Source organism: Trachypithecus francoisi, unplaced genomic scaffold, assembly GCF_009764315.1.
Source record: "Trachypithecus francoisi isolate TF-2019V2 unplaced genomic scaffold, Tfra_2.0 Lachesis_group7, whole genome shotgun sequence".
Taxonomy (NCBI): domain Eukaryota; kingdom Metazoa; phylum Chordata; class Mammalia; order Primates; family Cercopithecidae; genus Trachypithecus; species Trachypithecus francoisi.
In genome coordinates this window covers 75,213,874-75,235,739 of record NW_022681472.1, presented here as the reverse complement: position 1 = coordinate 75,235,739, position 21,866 = coordinate 75,213,874, and the positions used below count along the sequence as shown (strand labels likewise).

The window sequence follows — 21,866 nt, the reverse complement described above, 5'->3', positions numbered from 1 at the left end:
TTCAGTAAAGATGCTAAAATATATAATCTTCATTCTCATGGATTAAAATAACTGTCTAATATTAAGTATTTTAATGATAATACAAAAACCATATAAGCATACTCAGCCAAGGATAATGATTCCCTGCTATTACTATCTTCTTCTTCAAAACACTCAACAGCACTCAAACATTCTTCGATATTTGTTTGAAGAACATCTTCAATTTTATCTTTTTCTGTATCAAAAGTTATCTCTTGCCAATCAGAACTACAAAACTAATAAATCAAAAGATTGTATTAAATAATGGATGATGAAATTATTTATATTAGTAAAGACATTCACTAATAGCTATTTTTTAATTTATATTACCTGATAAAATCCATATATTGCCTGCACTGCAAAGAACCACTTCTTGGAACCAGGGATACCACCCACTGAACAGGCTTGAAAATAAAATCACACTTATTATTAGAAAGGCATACCATAAATAAGCAGATGACATAGCATATATACTGTACTTAGAGACCATAATTTTGAAACATGTTACATAATTATCCAACATATATATGTGGATCTTTTAAAAATCTCTGCTAAAAATTCAAATAGAATAATCTACCTCAAGAGCAAAATTCTTTACTCACAATAAATACTTGGCTTTTGTTTGTCACAATTCAAAATCCCTATTATTATTTTTTATTATTTTAATTATCATTTCACACAGATTACAATCTACCATAAAGATGTTGAAAATACAGCTACTCAATTACCACTGAGTAACACAAAACCATGTAAGTCATTTTAGTGAAAACAATTCCTTCTCCAAAGACCATGCAGGTAGGTTCAGCCCAACTAGAGACAGAGGCGTTAAAGAGCAACCACAGCCTAAAGATAAGGAAGATGCTCTTCTTGGAGAATGGAGTATTATATGAGGATATAAAATTAAGGGTCACCCCAGGGTATGTGTCAAGGAGTCATAAAGAATTTAGAGCTGTGTATACAAATTGGACTCAAAAAAGGTAGAAGAAAAGTAGTAACTGAGGCGTAACTAACGGAAGGAAGCGAGGTAAGATGCTAAATTCTTATTACCACTTTCTTCCAACAATCTCAGCAGAAGACTCCTACCACCTTAACAAAATAGAAACTATCAGGTAATAATTCTAATAACATCCTCTCAGGAAACATACAACTCAACTTGTACTCCCATTAAGTCTTTCCTCTTTCCTCCGCTTTAACGTGTAAGAGGCACTGTCCTTCCAATTCAATGTTACCGGCCAAACCTCCCGAGACCACTGATTCTATTATCTAGCCCACTGATTATCTTTCCTGCATTTCACTCTGCTCCCTTCCGTCTGTTCTTTGTCATTGCCATTTAAACACACACAAGTGTTTCTCAAAGTATTTCTTTTTTTAAAAAGGGGTCCCTTTAAATTCATCTCCACTTCACTTTCTTAGCTCTTCCTCAAAGATAAACTTCTGAAGGTGCTGTCCACACCTGACTGTCTCCATTTCCTCATCAACTTTTCCACTTCCTTCCATATGCATTTCAATCTGTTTTTTGTCTCCAATATGCCACTGAAAGAACACTCATCAAAGTCACCAATAATTGACTTGTTACTAAATCTAGCAGTTTTTAGTGCTGTTGTTTTTTGACCTCTCAGCATAAGAGAAAAATAAAAGATGACATATTTGACTACTTTCTCTTTAAAACACTTGGCTTCTGTGGCACCCATCTTTCTGGCTCCTCCTTATTCTTTTTAAAAACTGGTGTTCAGTTCTTCTAAATACTGGGATTCAGTTTGAGACTTTCTGTTCTTCCTACTACCCATAAGCAATCCCATCATTTCTCATGGCTTCACCTGACATCTATACATTAGTTCTATACTTTGTATTATCTGGTGCAAAATAATTGCTTTTTTTGCCATTATTTTTGCAACATCCGAGTATCTCCAGCCCTCTCCTACATTTTTAGTTCCAGACACACGTATCCAACTTTTATAAAACATTTTTACTTTTTTATTTTTACATTGTAAACATGTAAAACATTTTTACATTTTTACTTTTTACTTTGACATCTTACAGGCAACTATTAACAGGTTTCGGCCGGGCGCGGTGGCTCAAGCCTGTAATCCCAGCACTTTGGGAGGCCGAGACGGGCGGATCACGAGGTCAGGAGATCGAGACCATCCTGGCTAACACAGTGAAACCCCGTCTCTACTAAAAAAAATACAAAAACTAGCCGGGCGAGGTGGCGGGCGCCTGTAGTCCCAGCTACTCGGGAGGCTGAGGCAGGAGAATGGCGTAAACCCGGGAGGCAGAGCTTGCAGTGAGCTGAGATCCGGCCACTGCACTCCAGTCCGGGCGACAGAGCGAGACTCCGCTTCAAAAAAAAAAAAAAAAAAAAAAAAAAAAAAAAAAAACAGGTTTCAAATTGAACATGTCATATTCCCTCCAAATCTGGTTCTCCTTTCTCACTAAATGCCACCATCATGCTGTTACCCATGCCAGAAACCTAATGTCACCCTTGATTCTTTTCTCATCCTTCCCTTCTTCTACATCATACCAATTCAACGCTAAGGTAGGTGAATTCCACCTCCATAATTTCCTTCAGATCTATCCATTTTCCTCCACCCTGGCTGCCTCTCCCATTCCTCATTTGGTCTTCTACAGAATCCCCCTATACAGAAATAGCTATACTTTTCTCTAATCCATCTACTATACTTCAGGGAGAATACTTCAAAAGCACAGATCTGATCACATCTCTTCCTTAATTAACACTTTTAATGGCTACTGATTACCATTAGGAAAAAATCCAAACACCTTGAAACTATTTACAAAATCCTCTAAATAGCCATGCCTACCTCTTCACCCTTATCCCAATTATAATCATCTTGTACTTTCCGTCCCTCAAACTTGCCATATTACTGAAATCAAAAATCCTAGTATGCAGGAAATTCAGTGCAAGCAGTTTCTATTCTCATGGCTCTTATATGCACAAATTCCAGTTACTATAGCTTAAATAACACCAGTTCCCCAACAACCTGGTTTAAATTTCAGTTACCATAGTATATTAATTAACTATAATTGCATAGTTTAAGACTTCATTGCAAGTTTCTCAGTCTACAAAACCACTGTATACATAAAAGATGTGTGTCATGATCAGTAACCACTCATGTTACTGCTTTTATTTTTTTTTTATTTTTATTTTTTTGTATTTTTTTTTTTTAGTAGAGACGGGGTTTCACCTTGTTAGCCAGGATGGTCTCGATCTCCTGACCTCGTGATCCGCCCGTCTCGGCCTCCCAAAGTGCTGGGATTACAGGCTTGAGCCACCGCGCCCGGCCTTATGTCACTGATTGGTCACTGCACAAGTGCCAGTCAGTTCACACACAGGTAGCAAAGGATGTAATTGTGTTGCCTCCCGGTTTCCCAGTGTAAATCCATGTGATATTTTAGAAAAGTGGATAAATGGATGATGGAATTTTTTAAAAAGAGAGAGATAAACACCAAAGAAATAAAAAGTGCTAACACTGAAAGCGATCTTCAAACTAATGTAAATAGAATTCTAAAAATAGCCGCTGTGACAAACACCTTTTGATGAAAAAGGTGAAGATGTCCCAGAGAAAATGATGCTAGCAAAAACCTTAACATTAAAGGAACTCAGACATATTTCACAATAGTGAAAGTCCAGGTCGGGCACAGTGGCTCACATCTGTAATCCCAGCACTTTGGGAGGCCAACACAGGTGGATTACTTGAGCCCAGGTGTTCAAGACCAGCCTGGGCAACATAATGAAACCCTGCCTCTACAAAAAGTTAAAAAATTAGCCAGGTGTGGTGGCTCATGCCTACAGTCCCTGCTACTCAGGAGGCTAAGGTAGGAGGATCACTTGAGCTGGAGAGGTTGAGGCTGCAATTGCAGTAAACCATGATTGGGTCACTGGACTCCAGCCTGAGCAACAAAGTGGGACCCTGTCTCAAAAAAAGAAAAAAAAATTGAAGAATAAAACATTGGAAGTTGATACAACTGGAATATGATAATTCGCCAATAAAAGAAAAGATGTTCATTCTGTATCGTAAGTTACGTGATGATGCGAAGGTGGCAAGCACTGTTCAAACTACTCTTGATAAGGTTTTTACAAGGAAATAAAACACTTTAATTCTCAATGTTTCTAAGGTTTTAAATTACAGTGTACAAAATAAATTTTATTTTTATTTGTTTTCTTATTTCCATAAAATTTTATAACAGTAAGAGAATTTTTAATGTTTTGATAATATATATATATATATATATATTTTTTTTTTTTTTTTTTTTTTAGGCAGAGTTTCACTCTTGTTGCCCAGGCTGGAGTGCAATGGCACGATCTCGGCTCACTGCAACCTCCGCCTCCCAGGTTCAAGCAATTCTCCTGCCTCAGCCTCCCTAGTAGCTGGGATTATAGGCATGTGCCACCAGGCCCAGCTAATTTTTGTATTTTTAGTAGAGACGGGGTGTCTCTATGTTGGTCAGGCTGGTTTCGAACTCCTGACCTCAGATGATCCACCCGCCTCGGCCTCCCAAAGTGCTGGGATTACAGGCGCCACTGCGCCCGGCCTGACAAAAGATATTAAAGGTCATGGGACAATTCTAATTTTTCTCATTGATTATTATATTAAGATTGCTTTGCACAATCAATTATAAAGTACCACACTACCATGCAAAACAAGGACCGTGTGTATAAGAAACTCCTAAATACACAAGCGGAAAGTAAAATTTATCATGAGAACCCCTAGAATACTCCCAAGAGCTCTTTTACATATACATCTGAGGTGCAAATGAAAGAAAATCTTTCCTGCAATAATAGTAGTATTGACTAAAATTATACCAACTTGAAAATTAATGAGTACTACTAGGCCTTGGAAAACAGGCTAGGGCAACATATACATATTAGAAATCATTCCCCAACGGTATTAGCTGACACCAAGAGACAAGAGGTTCTCTAATGAAAGAAAAGAAAGGTGCAGATTGTACAGTCACAGGAACTACAAATTTATCAAAAGGAGCAGACCCTTCCTTGCATCAACAGAAACTTCCTTCAGTTTTTAGATATTGGTCTGTTTTGGCATCTCCATTTTCAGAACATTTAAAGGACATTCTCCAGTAAAGGACAAGAAGAGGGAATAAAAGAAAAGATAACTGTCAAAGTCAGTAAATGCATTTGTATAATGCCAATAGAAGCTAAAGGAGGAAAGATTTTTACAAAGTAAGGGTTGGTCAAAACAGAAAAATACTTCAAAAAGTCAAAGCAGATAAGAACTGATTGTGTTTAGTAATTATTGAGTACTGTTAAGAGAATCAGTAACAGCTAAGAACAGAAATAAATAAATGGTAAGGAAATCAGTGTGGGAGCATTATTTATATATTTTTACTTAGGATAAAACCATCCTCATAAAGCCACATTCCCCTTACTTATACAGAACTAAGATAGGCAAGAAAATTTCATAAAAGGAGCAAAACTCAAGCTGAGAACCTAGAATACTTTTCACAACTTTATTATACTCAAGCATCAAGAAGAAAGGAGTAATCTATTTTTCAGTTTTGTACTCCTTTAGTTACCTCTGTAACTCAGTGCCTTGTACACAGTAAAGAAGTATTTCCTTGTATTCCTTAGGGTCCAAATTAATTAAGTTAATTTCCACTACAAATGCTGTGCCAGAGAAAAGAGTTTATTATACTTGCCAGGGAAAGTACTATCTTCTGGATTAACTGAAGCACTAATGCTTCTTTTCAAGAGGTGATAAGCATTTGCTGCTGTGAAGTCTGAAAAAGAAAAGACAGAATAAGTCAAAGGGCTCCAGACTTACATAATCTAACTTACTCCAGTTTCACCATCAGAGGCTGTCAAGACCAGTACGTTGTACATAAAAGTACTACACGCTACTCAAGATCTGTTCAAGTTTTGATACAGTAAATCTAAAGCAAGCAGAGAAAATAAAAAAGGCTCCCGATCTGTACATGCCAGCCAGTTAGCACAAATGCAAAATTCCCCTCAAAAGAATAATTTTAAAGAGAAGGGAAATTCTGTCACAATACCTTATACACAACCACATACATTTACTCCTCAAAATGCTTGTTCGATCGAAACAAATGAATACATAGAAGGCAATATTGAATCTAGACGGGTGCACCAAAAAGCAGTGCAAACGCAAACAATTAAAATCATTTAAAATTCATCATTTGTTTTTGAAACTTAGTTTATATGTGGGATGTCTCCTCCCATTAGATGTAAATTCTAGTACAGCAAGATATTTGTCCATCTTGTTCCTGTCTGTATTACCTGCATGTGAAACACAGGTGCAGAAATAATAAATGCATATATATATCCCAAAACCAGGAAATTCCATTACGAAGGCATAGAAAATTTATTAAGTTAAATATTTACTATGCCAAGAACTTCTAAGGGCTGGAATCTTGCATCCACAAATTTGTCCCTGTTTTTCCATGAAGATGCTATTTTTGCAGCCTTCATTAACTCTATCCCAGATAGAGTCCCAGTTTCGTGGGACAACTACATATTGATCCCTCTCCAGCAGAACTTTATCACAAACTCAAACTTCTTCCCCGCTCCACAAGCCGTTCCCGCCCTTTCTCATCCCAGCGCTTACCCGGCTGTTTCTCAGTACCCTCACCCGACGACACCTCTAGCCCATGTTCTGCCTCCCTACTGGCCGCCGACGGGAATTTTCCTTCCCCGCAGATCACCAGTAGCAGGTACCGATCCATCTCCTCGGAGATCACCCCCCTGTTTTAGGTCTCGGCTTCCACATCCAAACAGACGCGCGCTATGACGCACTTCCTGTTCCCTTCATTTAGGTCGGCTGGAAATTGTGTCCTCGGTCGGGTTTCCGCAGTTTTCCAGCAAACGAGTTATTTTCGGGAGTTACTCCCTAAATAACTGCATTATCTGCACCTTTCATGACGAAATTGATGCCGTGGGGAAGACTGGAGGAAACTCGAGGAAGAGGGAGAAGCCGACAAGTGCTGGACGAGCTAGGAACTGTCTTGCTTGGATGTTAGCGTTTCCCGCCGGGCCAGTAAGGCTGCGTCACCCGACTTGGCTACTAAGAGAAGGACGGACGGTCTTGCTAGTCGGGAAACATGTCTAGTTTCTCTAGGGCGCCGCAGGTGAGCTCGGACTCTTATGGCTTGATAGGGTTCGTTATACTGGCAGAAGGAGAGCGTTGGTTCCGTCAGATTAAGTAGTGAAGCTGGGGCGACAGGGAAGCCGAGACCCTCGGCTAAGAGATGCCTTGGGAAAGCACAAGAGGGTCGTCAGTCTGGCAAGCACTTAATGTCGTTCGTTTGTTACTCGTCCCCTTTTCAATCTGCCCTTTTTTAGGGGAGTGGGGCTGGGGGAAGAGGATTAGGAGAGCAGGTCGGAGAGGTAATAAGGTGGATCACATAGGACACTGTAGGCCGTTGTAATATTTTGCTTTTTTTACTGAGTAAAATGGGGACCTATTGGAGAGTTTTGATCCAAGGAGTAGTAACATGATCTGACCTGGTGTCAAAAGGAGCACTCTCACTGCTGGGTTGAGAATAGACTGTTCAGAAATAGAGGTTAGTAGAGGACAGAAGCAAAGAATATGTTTGGAGGGTATTACAGTAATCCAGGCGAGACGTGATGGTGCAGAGACGCTGGAAATCCTATGGAGTGTATTGAAAGTGGTCAGGTTTTGTTTGAAAGGGGAGTCAATAGGACTTCCTGAAGATTGAATATAGGCCAACAGCAAAAGAAGAAACAAGGATTACCCCAAGGATTTTTGGTTTGTACACCTGGAGGGTGTGTCATCAACTGAGATAGGGAAGGCTGAGATTGAACCAGGTTTCAGGTGGAAGAATAGGAGTTAGTTTGGGTTATATCGGTCTAAGATGACTCAACCCAGTGCCGCTCCAAGTGTGGTTCCTTCCGTGGACTGTTTGTTGCCTGTCTGTGATGAGATAAATACAGGAAGTAAAATAAAACTTTTAAAAGCTTTTTTAGCAATTGACATCGTCCAGCATTTGTATTTTTTTCATTAAAGTTTTTTTTTTTTTTTTTCCCTGTCAAAGTATCAAACTATTTGTCTACAGTGGATGGGGACAAAAACTGGCCTTTTTCTTATATGTAGATTAGTTTGAGGTTGTGATAAGTAAATTTAAAATAAAACCAGCTAGCCTCGTTTTATTTTTCCAGCATTGTTTAGCCTCTTGTGTATATGCATAGAGAAAGCATCTGGTGGAGATCTTTCTGGCCTAGAATTTTCTAAGAATTTGAATACACTGATGACGACTGTAAAAACAATGGTCTATTCCTGAGGTAACCTAAAGATGACTATTTCAGGCAACTTTTTAAAGTTGAAATTTATTCCACATCATCCATCTGTAGTTTCCCGACTGCACTGTTCTATTTTACTCTCCCCAGGAATTGAACTTCCGAATCGTCTTCAGTTTCCAATTGGCCACTCAGCTTTCAATATAATGTACCTACTAATCTATAAATGTTTTTGAAGACCTTCATAAAGAGCTTCTACTTTCTTATAAGCTTCTCATTGCCCCTCCAGATTCTATTATGTGTTATACAAAAAAAAAAAAAAGTCATAATGTAAAGGGAAATATATCTTTGGGATATTTATAGCAAAATGTAAGTCATATTGCTAACAGGAAACCAGGCAGGAATAATTACTGTGTTTGTCTTTGCAGAATGATTAGAGAAAAAAAAAACCCTTTTCCAGAAATAGAAATGAAAACAAAAATTCTTTAGCGATAGAGTTAGTTTTCAAAGAAATTGTTGACATTAATTGTAGAACACGTGATATTATATAATAATAAATTTAATTACTGTATTTCCATTTTAATGACAATTGTCTTTATTTTTTCCTCTCTTTTTTTTTTTCTAAGCAATGGGCCACTTTTGCTAGAATATGGTATCTCTTAGATGGGAAAATGCAGCCACCTGGCAAACTTGCCGCTATGGCATCAACAAGACTTCAGGGATTACATAAACCTGTGTACCATGCACTGAGTAAGTATTATTTTAGACCTGTCATTAACCACTGTCGTTTTCATGCTGGAGTAGAATCTTGGTGAAATTTGACAGGGCTGAGTTTAAGGACCCTTTTTATTTTTCCTGAGGATCCTGTATTCCATTCTTGCTGAAACCATACTGGCGCCCTAAACTGAATTTGCCTTATTCACGGGAAAACCATATGGATCAGTTTACCCAGAACAAGCATATTTTATGCCACTGCCCAGCAAAATTATTAATAGCCCTTCTTTTAACACTCAGAAATAACCTGAATTGCCCCATGACTTAAACTTTCACTTTTATGTATGTCCTTTCACATGATGACGTGCATATAAAGAGTTTTTAAGGGAAATAATTTTGTCCTCTCTTCTAAAAAAATCATTTCCCCTAGAAAAATATATGGTGCTAGCTAGGTATGGGAAGCTTATTTTCACTAATAAGATTAATAGACTTGCTTTTCTGTATCCTTTTTCTAAAATAAAATTAAAAAGTTGTTTTCATTCTAGAAGATTTCTGCTTACAGATAGTTTTTGATAGACCTCATTTACCCCAGCAGTTCATGGCCAGATCCAGATGTCAGTTTTTAGTCCTCATACTGGTTGACTTGTCAACAGCATTTGCTGCAATTGATCACATTTTTATTTAGCTTTTATTGTGCAATATATTAAACATACAAAGATGTGTCTATAAAAATATGTGATATTTTAAAGGAAATTAACCATAATAACAATTATAATGGTGAAATGAATATACTCAGCATTGGTTTGTTTCCAGTTTTTTTGCCATTATGTTATATTACATTAATGTTGCTATCAATATTCTTGTGCCATTTTCCTAGTACACATGGAAGAATTTTTCCAAGGTATGCCCAAAGGACAGGAATTACTGGGTTTTAAGGTGCATAGAAATTGAGTCTTTATCATGCCAGTAGCATGCAAAGAGTTTCCATTACTCCTCATCTTCAATAACACTTGATATGTTCATTCTTCTTAATTTTGACTATTCTGGTAGATGTAAAATGCTTGCTTTGTGATTTCAATTTGCATTTTCCTGATGACAAATACGGCTGGCTGAGCATCTTTTCATTTATTGGTCTTTATAGCCTCCTCTTCTGTGAAATGTCTATGCATGTCTTTTGCAAATTCTTCCACTGAGTTGTTTGTCCTTTGCTTTTTTCTTACTTTTATTATAAAAGGTTTCAAACTATCAGAAAAGGTCAAAGAATAGTACAATGAATTTCTTTATACTCTCCACCTAAATACAGTTGTTAACATTTTATCATATATTTTTTATTAAACCATTTGAAAATACATTGCAGATGCCATTATAATTCCCCCAAAATACTTCACCGTACATCTCCTAAAAATAAAGATACTCTCTATGTAACCAGAATGCCATTGACACACGTAAGAAAATAAACAGTACTTTAATTAGATGGTCTAATGTTCAGTGCATTTTTAAATTTCTCTGGTTGTCCCAAGTATGTTTCTTATAGCTATTATTTTTTTGAACCAGGATGCAACCTAGGTTTATGTATTGTCTTTGGTTGTTATGCTCCTTTAGTCTCTTAATCTAGAATAATCCTTCTTTTCTTCTCAACCTTTTGAGGAGTGCAGGCTAATTTTCATCTAGAGAACTTTCTTCTTGAAACACATTCTTCACTTGTTTCCCTGTTTCTTCTCCCTTTCTTAGTACCCTTGGCTATCCTCAGCTTTCTAAACTCTCCAATGCTCTTCTCACCAAAAATTGGAAGTGCCTCAGGGCCCAGTCCTTGAAGTGCCCAAGGCCCCATGCCTTAGATGATTGCATTATGTCTCATGTATCTAAAAATCATCTATATGTTAATGCCTCCCAAATTTAAATCTCCAGTTTTGACCCCTTCCCTGTATCCTAGACTCACATATACAAATTTCTATTAAGCAAATTTTTCTAGTGTCTAGTAGACATCTCCAATGAATAAGTCCATTTGGAGACGTCTTACTTCTTGTCTACTTCACCCAAACCAACCTGTTCCTTCCCAGTTTTCCATCTCATTTAATAGCATCACTATTCTTTTTGTTGCTCTGGTTTGAAGGCGTTGTCTTATCTGCAACTCCTCTTTGTTCAACCAAAAAAATAAAAAATAAAACAAGCATCCTTTTCATTTCATATATATATATACACATACACACACATATTTAAAAATATATTAGAAAAAAGTATATCTGAACTCTGGCACCTCTCATCATCTCTCCCTCTACCCTGATTTTAAACTGCTGTGCTCTATCCTGTTTTTATTCCAAAAACTGTCTCAGTGTGATCTGTTTTCTTCTGCCATTGCCTCCATGTAATTTTTTCTCCATAGATCAACTACAGTTATCTTCTCCAAATGAAATTTCTGTGTGTCCTACAAGAACTTAAATAATATGGTCCCTGGCCGGGCGCGGTGGCTCAAGCCTGTAATCCCAGCACTTTGGGAGGCCGAGACGGGCGGATCACGAGGTCAGGAGATCGAGACCATCCTGGCTAACACGGTGAAACCCCGTCTCTACTAAAAATACAAAAACTAGCCGGGCGAGGTGGCAGGCGCCTGTAGTCCCAGCTACTTGGGAGGCTGAGGCAGGAGAATGGCGTAAACCCGGGAGGCGGAGCTTGCAGTGAGCTGAGATCCGGCCACTGCACTCCAGTCCGGGCGACAAAGCGAGACTCCGCCTCAAAAAAAAAAAAAAAATAATAATAATAATAATATGGTCCCTGTTACCTTTCTGACTTTCTTTCCTTTTTTTATTTATTTACTATTTAATTAATTATTTCTGTCAATCCACTCAGGCCTGTGCTGTTCCATTAACTTGCCTGCCGAGCACATTTTTGCCTTATGCCCTTTTTTTTTTTGAGACAGAGTCTCACTTTGTTGCCCAGGCTAGAGTGCAGCGACCCGATCTTGGCTCACTGCAACCTCCGCCTCCTGGATTCAAGCATTTCTCCTGCCTCAGCCTCCCAAGAAGCTGCGATTACAGGCATATGCTACCACACCCGACTAAGTTTGTATTTTTAGTAGAGACGGGGTTTCACCAAGTTGCCAGGCTGGTGTTGAACTCCTGATTGCAAGTGATCCATCCACCTTGGCCTCCCAAAGTGCTGGGATTATAGGCGTGAGCCACCACACCCAGCCCTTAGGCCCTTTTCACACTCTGTTCCCTCTGCCTAGATATTCTTTACCAGATATCTGCATAGCTTATTTCTTCATGTATTTCAGATTTCTACTCAGGCATTTATATTCTGAGAGAGGCCTTCCCTGATTCCTCTGCTCACCCTTTCACTCTGTATACTTTTTTCCTTGCTTTAAAAAAAAAATAGTGTTCATGTATCACCTGAAATGTTATGTAAGTATCTGTTTATTATCTACCTTCCTTCACTAGACTTAAGTTTCCAGAGCACAAAAAATGTTGCCTATTTTGTACACAGCAGTGTCCCTGGTACCTGTAATAGTGCTTGACACATAGTTGGAATGTAAGAAATGTTTGTTAAGTGAATGCGCTTGCATTTATGAATTCCAGTTGTGAAAATGAAGAAAATACTTTTAGTCAGGGCTCTGGCATTGAAGCTAAGTCAGATTTTTGGATCTGTGGAGCTAAGAGGAAGGATATTCCAAATGATTTGATTTGGGCAAGAGCAAAGATTTATGCTGCTCTAACCTTTTTTCTCTACCTAATGAAAATTTCAGTAAGATCAAAATAAACCCACACTCTGAAATCTGTGAGTATATAATATGAATCTGAGGTTTTGTCTTGTTAATCTTTGTTTTTCAAGCACCCCCCAGTACAATGTCTGGCCCATCATAGATGCTTGCCAGAAATCGTTTGTGGAATGACACTTTCAAATAGATGTTTTGTGAGTAGTCAGTTCTTGTTCCCTGTAGTTATCCTGTGAACACTGGGTTAGTGAATACTGAACCACTGCTTCTGGAGGAGATACGGAGTTAGATTCCTCTGAACCTCTGGTCACAGCATTTTCATCAGGATTTCATTGCTATTCAGCTATATTATAATACAACTGGGACTAGAACTTAGGCACCTGTTTCTCATGTAGGAAATTCCCCATTCCACTTCACTCTGGTGATACTTAACCACTTGTACTGAGTATTCCTGCTGCTTTTTCCTTAGCAATGGTATCAGCAGATAATAAATGAGATCTCTTAGGTTGTCTCTGCAGAAATGCAAATAATACAAAATTTGAAGAAAAGTGCAATTAGTAGCAGTCACCTAATTTCTATCTCCAAATATAGCACTATCTGTCTACTCAAAGTTCTGTTTCCTTATTACCAGGTCGTCATTGCAAAAGTGTATCTTAGATATGGATGAATAGGCATTCTGCTAGGATACCAGAAGAGCTGTTGTGGCTGCCTATTAGGTTTCTGTGAAAGTAGAAACTTATTTTTAAAGACTGAATTGCATTTTTGTTTCACTATGTGTTTTGAGACAGAGTCTTACTCTGCCACTCAGGCTGCAGTGCAATGGAGCCATCACAGCTCACTGCAACCTCCACCTTCTGAGCCTCCCAGGTAGCTGGGACTATAGGCGTGCACCATCATATCCAGCTAAGTTTTTTGTAGTTTTTGTAGAGACGGGATTTCACAATGTTGCAGAAGCTGGTCTTAAACTCCTGAACTCAAGCGATCCACTCACCTCAGCCTCACAAAGTGCTGGAATTACACATATGAGTCACCTTGCCTGGGCATGTTTCGCTGTATTTAATAGGTAACATATTAGCAAAACTTCTTGTGTCCACAAGATGTCACTAAAATCAAAACTTAAATTGCAAGCAATTTTCAATTTATAAATATGTTGTGTTTTAAAAGTTCATTCTAACATTTAGTGGTTTAATAAACATTTATTGAGCAGATATTATGGGCTCATAATCACTATAAATATATTTTTTTGAAAATTGACCTACAGTTTCCCAGAAAAATAATATTACAAATGATGATCATTGTTCTAGGAATGGTTGTAAAAATTAACAAATAATGTATCTGAACATAATGTATACAATATTTAAACTACCTTATTTGTGAAATGGATGTTTGTGAAGTGTTGTGGAAATTGACTTTTCATTATAAGTTTATTTTTTATGGAAAATGTGGGTTAAGGTAGAAAGGATGTGGAGCTAGTAAAGGAATCCCTCCTTCTAATAAGAGCTGCCCTCTTGAATTTGGGACTTGGGAACATTTTGAACATGTTTCTGATAAATGAAAAGAAAGGTTGTATGTGGTGATTAGTGGAGTATGACTTATTCTTTATGAGGATTCTACTCCTTTCACTGCCAACTGATTAATTCATTGAGGAGGACTATAGGAGCATTTAAAGGAAGCAGAGGAAAACCTTTCTTTAGCTTTGCTAAAATTAGATTATGTTAAAATATTTCTGTTCTGCATTGAACGAAATAAAAGTTGCACTCAGTTTATAAAGATTAATGTTATGAATGCTAACATACCAAACAATTCAACAGAGATCAGATTTATGATCTAAATCTAATCTGTAGTATTGTGCCTTGTAAGTTTATGATGCTCTTCTTAAAGTTGCTTAGCTAACATATTTTTCTCTTACTATTCAGTTAAATGTATAAATGTAATTCAAATGTTAATATCACAGTATTTTAATTTTGCAATCTAAATTGTACATTTATACTTCACCTCACTCCTAGAATATCATCCTACAAAGCACTGCAGTAGATTTTTGCTTCAGGTTATATCTAGAATACGTATCTCCTTTGGAAGTGACTATATCGATATTGTCAATAAATTAAACAGTATGCCTTGTTCGTGTTACAGTATCTATACATTCAGCAGATTTTGTGGTAACCTATGATGCCAGAAATAACACTGAAGTAGCCATTGGGACATTTGTCCTTCCAAACTTAGAAACAAACATAAAGGCCAAAGCCAAACTTTGTTGTTTATCACTAATTCAGAATAGCTATTTTTCAAACATTTCTCAAACTAAATCTTCAAGGAAACCCAATAAATAAAAGCAGTACTGTCCTAGTTGAATGAAGAAGAACCTGGATCCTTGTGCCTTGAGTCACCTTTTAGAAGCCTAAGACTGAATCACCTGCACTTTAAAAACCACTATGCTAAAGCAAACAGCTTATAAGGAAGGATTCAACCCTATAAAGGGGAAAAAAACAAGCTACAGACTGGAAGAAAATATTTGCAAACCACATCATCCACAAAAGTCATATCTAAAATATATAAAGAACTTTCAAAACTCAACAGTAAAATCAAACAATCTAATTAGACTATGGGCAGAATACATGAACAGATGGCAGATAAGTACATGAAAAGATGTTCAATATAAGTAGCCATTAGGGAAATGCAAATTAAAACCACAGCGAGATAATACTACACAACTCTCAAAATAGCTAATATAAAAAATAGTGACAAGTGCTCATGAGGATGCATAGAAACTGGATTACTGATGCATTGCTGGTAGAAATGTAACATGGTACAGCAACTCTGGAAAAGAATATGGCAGTTTCTTCTAAAACTAAACATGAGCTTACTATATAGCACAGCAGTTTCATTTCTCTTGGACATTATCCCAGAGAAATGAAAATTAAGTTCATGAAAAACCTGTACCAGTTAATAATCCCTCCACCCTATTACTCTTTATCTTCCCATGTTCATCAGCTCCTGGCATATTGCATTTTCATTTATTTGTTTGTTTATTACCTGGCTTTTCCACTAGAACATAAGATTTATTAACAAGAATTTATCTTTAAGGAACTTAAATTTATAAGCAAAAAACCACCCCATTAAAAAGTGAGCAAAGGACATACATAAAGAGACACTTTTCAAAAGAAGACATACAGTCAACAAGCAAATGAAAAAATGCCCGTATCGCTAATAATTAGAGAAATGTAAGTCAAAACCACAATGAGATACCATCTCACACCAGTCAGAATGGCTATCACTAAAAGGTCAAAAAATAATAGACGTTGGCAAGGGCAAGGAGAAAAGGTCATGCTTATACACTGCTGGTGGGAGTGCAAATTAGTTCAGTCATTCTGGAAAGCAATTTGGTGATTTCTGAAAGAAAGAACTTAAAGAACTTCTGAAAGAACTTAAAGCATGTACAGTTCATTTAGCACTATTCATAATAGCAAAGATACGGCATCAACGTAAGTGCCCATCAGTGGTAGACTGGATAAAGAAAATGTGGTACATATACACCATAGAATACTGTAGAGTCATTAAAAAATGAGATCATGTCCTTTGCAGGAACATGGATGGAGCTGGAGGCCATTATCCTAAGTAAACTAACACAAGAACAGAAAACCAAATACTGCATGTTCTCACTTATAAGTGGGAGTTAAACATTGGGTACTCATGGGCACAAAGGGAACAACAGGCAACTACTTGAGGGTGGAGAGTGGGAGGAGTGGGAGGGTCAAAAAACTACCTATTGCGTACTATGCTTATTGCTTCGGTGACAAAATAATCTGTGTATTCAGCCCCCATGACATGCAATTTACCTGTATAACACACCTGTACATTTACCCCTGAACCTAAAATAAAAGTTTAAAAAAATAAAAAGAGGTTTTTCAGTTACATTCATTGCTATATCCCCAGCATCGAGAATGGTACATGGCATTAGTAAGTATGTAATACATAGCAAGTGGATTTGTTCATCAATGGAAAAGGGTTATAAAGTAAATTTTAAAAGAGCTGGAGACTCCCAGCAAGCTAAATTAGTGTCTCTATCTGAATTTGCCCTTGCATGGAATATTTCAAACATGGTTAAAAACGAACACTAGGGATTTTCGTAAACTTACTGTGTCTGGTAACTCTATATGAGGGATCTATAATTAAGAGTCTGCAGCAGGGATCTAGGACCAAAAAAATTATACAAATGCTAGAACAAAGTAGAGTTCGTTATTTCAGTTGCAAAAACTGCAATTACTTTTGCACCAACCTAAATGGCATGGCTTACTTGGCGCAGACAGTAGTGTTGGAAAAACTGGTAAATAAGGCTACAAAAAGTTATCCTATACTCTAGGTCTCCTTGAATCCCTAACCAAGGAGTTGGTACATGGGGAAGTACAAAGATGGCAAATAACTGTAACCTGTCAGTGGTTTGCTGAGAAGGACTTCTGAGATCTTAGAATGTAGCAGAAAAGAATACGTAATTGATTAGTGAATGATATCATTGCCTCCTTATGGCATTGTAACTACCACTTTTTGCCATCTGGTTGTGGTAGACATGTAAGATCTGCCTTTGAAGTTTTACTAGGGTTGTATTTGAAGCTTCACTTTACCACTTATTAGACATATCATTTTCGCTGAGTTGTTTAACCTCTGACTCTGTTTTCTCATTAAACATTATTAAATAGTAAAAGTGTCAGGCAGAGGGAGTACATTAGCTTTACCTAATACGATAGTTGTGAGACTTTGAGTGTTAAAAGTGACTATAAAATGCCTAGCTCAGTGCTTTGAAAGTAGAAGATATTGAATAAATATTACTTCCTTTCCTCCCAGGCAATTTTGAGGAAAAATTACGACTTAATTCTGGCTTAAGGGAGAAGATGGGCCAAAACATTGAGGCGGTGTAGGACTAAGAGGTGTCCCTGATGGTGTAACCTACCTGAGACCTTAGGTTTTGTGACATGAAGCTGTTGAGTTTTCACTTTGTCTGAATTAGTTTGAATGTATTTGGCCATTTAATTTAGCACCTAGTGTTATACTGAGGAGTCAGATAAAGTTAGAAGTTTAAGATTAGAATTTTTATAAACTCACAATTTCTAAAAATTGTTTACTATTATACTATTTTTCAACTTAATTTCTCTTCAGAACATCTCTTGATCAAGCACTAGAACTATGATTTATTTACATTTGGTACATATATATTAAATGTGCAGTTTTAAATTAAAAATTTTTAAATGAAACTATTTAACTTAATAGAAATTTAGACAGAAGCAATTGTGCTATATCCAGGGTTACAGTCTTACAGTAATACTGATTTTACTGTTAATGAAATACAGTAAAAGCATGTATTTAATTGCTGGTTAGTTTTTGTTTAGCGTTAGTAGAGAAATGCTTCTTAGAATGAATTTACTAGAGATTTGGCATATATTATTGAGGAAGAACAATTTTTCCTAGATTAGATGTGATACCTTAGAACTGAAAGAATATGATTTTCAGTTACTTCGTGGCAATCTGTCTAATGCCCCATGAAAGATTTTTTTGCTCTCTATAAATATTTTTTGAGTGGCTCAAGATGCTTTACCTGTATTTAAAACTTAACAATTTAAAAGTAAATTCAGTTTTAGTGGAAAGTTTAAAGATTCATTTTTTCCCCCCAAATAGATGTTATGGAAAGAGCCTCTACTGGGTATTAGGTAACTTAGTGTGTGAGCCTTTGCAAATCAGTTAATCTTCTGCTGTAAATGTCTGAATGTAAGCTAAAGTAATTTCATCGTTTTCTGAGGCTGTCTGGTTATCTTCTCACCTTCTTTATTTACTCTTCTGCTGCATTTGCCCAACTGCCTCAATAGCCAACAGGGTGTCACTTTTTGGAACTTCAATCATTTAATTAAATACTGTCAGACTATTCTTTTCCATCTAATAACAGCAAGCTTCCCAGGTCTTTCATTCATACCTCTGAATTTCCTTTCACTCTAGTGACGAAAACCCACTTGCTTTATTTTCTTTTATTTATTCTTTTCCTATATAGACTATGAACGTCTCTGAAAATTCTGCCATTCAAATTTAGAGCTCTGCATAGAATCTTAAAATCTTTAGTTTTCATATATATTGTACTTGCGTTTCTTATTTTTAGTGTGTTTTTTTTTTTCTTAAGCTTCTAGAATATCTTCAGGTTTGTTTTTTTCTATTAGTAGAATAGGTGTTTTATAAATGTTTCTGATTACTTGATTTTGTCATGTGTAGTAAGTCATTTGAAAATGTACATGTTAACTTTTTAGTTTGTTTTCAGATGAACAGCCAAACTTAGGGATAGAAAATGAGTGCAGATACACATATTTTGATTTTCAGGTCATCTGTCCTGTCAAATATGTTTGTGTAGTCATAGTTGAGAGTAGCAGTTTAAATTTACTATAAACATAGTTGGAAAAAAACCTTTCCATGGTAGTTAATAAGATCATAGCAGTCTGTTCTCTAAATTTGAAAAAAATGATAATCAATTGTAATGTTTTATGTTTGTTTTCAATTTACCTATAGGTTAAACATGCTTTTTTATGTCTATATACATATTGTTTTCATTTTCTTGGCTATTTTTCAGGGAAATTTTGTATCAGACATTTAAAGGCACTTAATACAAACATTTTTACTGAAGTGTAATTATTAATTGGAAGAGTAATAACAGTAATTTGCCTTTAAAAGATGTATTGTTGTTATTGGCACCCTTATTAAATTTCTTTTACTTTGCACTGTTGAGATTTTCCAAATGGCCAGCCAACTCTTTCTATACTTAGATGTTATATTAAAAAGTAACAGAAGTCTATTCAAGGATTTTTGATGTTGCACTGTGACTTGCTTTTTATTTTTTAATACGTTGTTTGAACTTAGGCTTTATAAATAACCAAGGACACTTTTTCTTAAGGTTTGTATTTTTCATACAAAATCTTGTTTCTTTTTAAAATCTAGGTGACTGTGGGGATCATGTTGTTATAATGAACACAAGACACATTGCATTTTCTGGAAACAAATGGGAACAAAAAGTATACTCTTCGCATACTGGGTAAGATAATGCTATTGTCAGGGAAAGCAGGTAGTTAAAATATATTACTTTAAGAATACAGTTGTTCTTTCTTAAAAGAAAAAAGATATTTTTAAGAATTGGCATTTATTACTAATTTTACTCATGCCATGTATATAATTTACTCAATTTTTAAAAACCACACAACTATACCAAATGTAGTTATTACCTGACAGTATTTGTTTATCCTAGAAATGTTTCATATAACCTGTGAACAAGATTAATCTCATGTTTTAGTCAATCTTTTACTTCTGTATTTCTGCTTCCTATAATTCATCTTACTGCTGTTTTCAGAACCATCCCAAACACCTGAAAGTTAACAAGATGTTTAAGGAATGGTCACTCTTCTCTAGATAAAATCTTGTTTGTCAGTATCGCTCTTAAGTAAATACACTCACCTGGGTGTGTTCTTTTGGTTTCCAAATACAGCGTGACTCTCCTCCATTTTTCAGTTAGGCAATCTTCTGTTGCAGTAGAACTTTTCTTCAAGGCCATAGTATTTCTGTGTTTGAGTTTACTGTCAGCTAAAACTCCTGAGTGTTTTTCAGGTATACTCCTGTTGAATCATGTCTCCTCCTTCCTGTGTGCTTTAGTTGTAATTTAATTCAATTATAAGACCTTAAGTTTACTCCATGTTAAATTTTATCTCCAGCCTTTTAAGATCCTGATTTTATCATCTCATGTATTAGTTAATCCACAGCCTCAGGTCATGTGCACATTTAATTAAGTATAGTTTCTATACTATTACCCAAGTTATGGTTAGGAATGTTGATCTTTTATTCTTGATCAAAATCACTATTTTATTTCCAAATGCATCTTCACCTTTGATGTTCCCATTCGTTTCTTTTCATCTCTTGCCCCAAGTGCATCTTAAATATTTGGAACAACTGTTTTGCTTCTTTGAGCCAGCCTTTGCCCATTCCTCCCCTTAAAATACATTCATGAAATCTTTATATAACTTAACAAAACTGAATTTACATCCATCTTTAGTAATGTCAGCTATTGGCAAATCTCTGTGTATAAACCAAGTTCTACAAAATTGAGAGGTAATTGGGAAAGAAATGTTAAAAGTCAGAATAATATAATGTGATAAAAGCATAAAGGGAAATATTGACACAAAATACTATGGAAATGACTATAGCAATAATATGTAGTATTACTGCAAATGAAGGAAACCAGTAGTGAACAGCTACCATAATGTGTACATCAGCTAGTAGTGTCCCTGTCAGTAGTGCTTTCCCACTGATAGATGAAAATTCAAACTCCTTTACAAGTCATTGGAAACCAGTTCCCACTGCTGGTTCATAGTTCTTCTTAGACAACATATTGCTATTTCATTCCTTTCTGCCTTTGCACGTGTTGTTCCCTGACAGTGAGGAATTCTTCTATTTATCCATGAAAAATTGGCTCAGATGTCACATTTTCTGGGATACCTTTTCTATTTCCTCATCACTCAAAGAGTTGATTGCTTTTTGTTTCTGTTGACTGTTCACTTACACTTTGGACATACTACTTTATTATGCTCATAACACTATATTACAATTACATATTCAAATTTAGCTTGCTAGTTGTAAAATTTTTAGGATATACTAATTTTAGAAAATATAGAGAAGTTTAAAGAGGCAAGTAAAATTCACTCCTGATCCCATGAGTTAACATTTTAATATACAATCAGCCCTCCATATCTATGGATTCCACATTGTGGAAATGTAAAATTTTTGTTTTGTTTTGTTTTGTTTCTTGAGATAGAGTCTTGCTCTGTCACCCAGGCTGGAGTGCAATGGTACGATCTTGGCTCACTGCAACCTCCACCTTCCAGGTTCAAGCAATTCTGCTGCCTCGGCCTCCCAAGTAACTGGGACTACAGGTGCACACCACCATGTCTAACTAACTTTTGTATTTTTAGTAGGGACAGGCTTTCTCCATGTTGGCTAGACTGGTCTCGAACTCCTGACCTCAGGTGATCTGCCTGCCTTGGCCTCCCAAAGTGCTGTGATTACAGGCGTGAGCCACTGCACCTGGCCTGTAATTTTTTTTTTAATTGCATCAATACTGAACATGTGCAAACATTTTTCTTGTCATTATTCCCTAAA

General features: G+C 36.5%; 2 protein-coding genes across 3 annotated transcripts in view; one reads left to right on the top strand and one right to left on the bottom strand.

Annotated features, from left to right (window-relative positions):
- MTBP (MDM2 binding protein) overlaps nucleotides 1–6,811 on the bottom strand; it is a 78,963-nt gene extending 72,152 nt beyond the window's left edge. For both annotated transcript variants that reach the window (XM_033202737.1, XM_033202736.1), the window contains exons 1-4: nucleotides 6,621–6,811; nucleotides 5,695–5,775; nucleotides 349–422; nucleotides 103–254 (exon numbers count right to left, since the gene is read on the bottom strand). In XM_033202737.1, coding sequence (XP_033058628.1) covers nucleotides 103–254; nucleotides 349–422; nucleotides 5,695–5,775; nucleotides 6,621–6,738 — 425 coding nt within the window. In that variant the 5' untranslated portion in view covers nucleotides 6,739–6,811. The remainder of the gene's footprint in view (nucleotides 1–102; nucleotides 255–348; nucleotides 423–5,694; nucleotides 5,776–6,620) is intronic.
- Nucleotides 6,802–21,866, top strand: part of MRPL13 (mitochondrial ribosomal protein L13) — a 49,350-nt gene continuing 34,285 nt past the window's right edge. Inside the window, exons 1-3 of the mRNA XM_033202738.1 lie at nucleotides 6,802–7,140; nucleotides 8,896–9,019; nucleotides 19,662–19,755. Of these exons, the coding sequence (XP_033058629.1) occupies nucleotides 7,114–7,140; nucleotides 8,896–9,019; nucleotides 19,662–19,755 (245 nt within the window). The 5' untranslated portion in view covers nucleotides 6,802–7,113. The remainder of the gene's footprint in view (nucleotides 7,141–8,895; nucleotides 9,020–19,661; nucleotides 19,756–21,866) is intronic.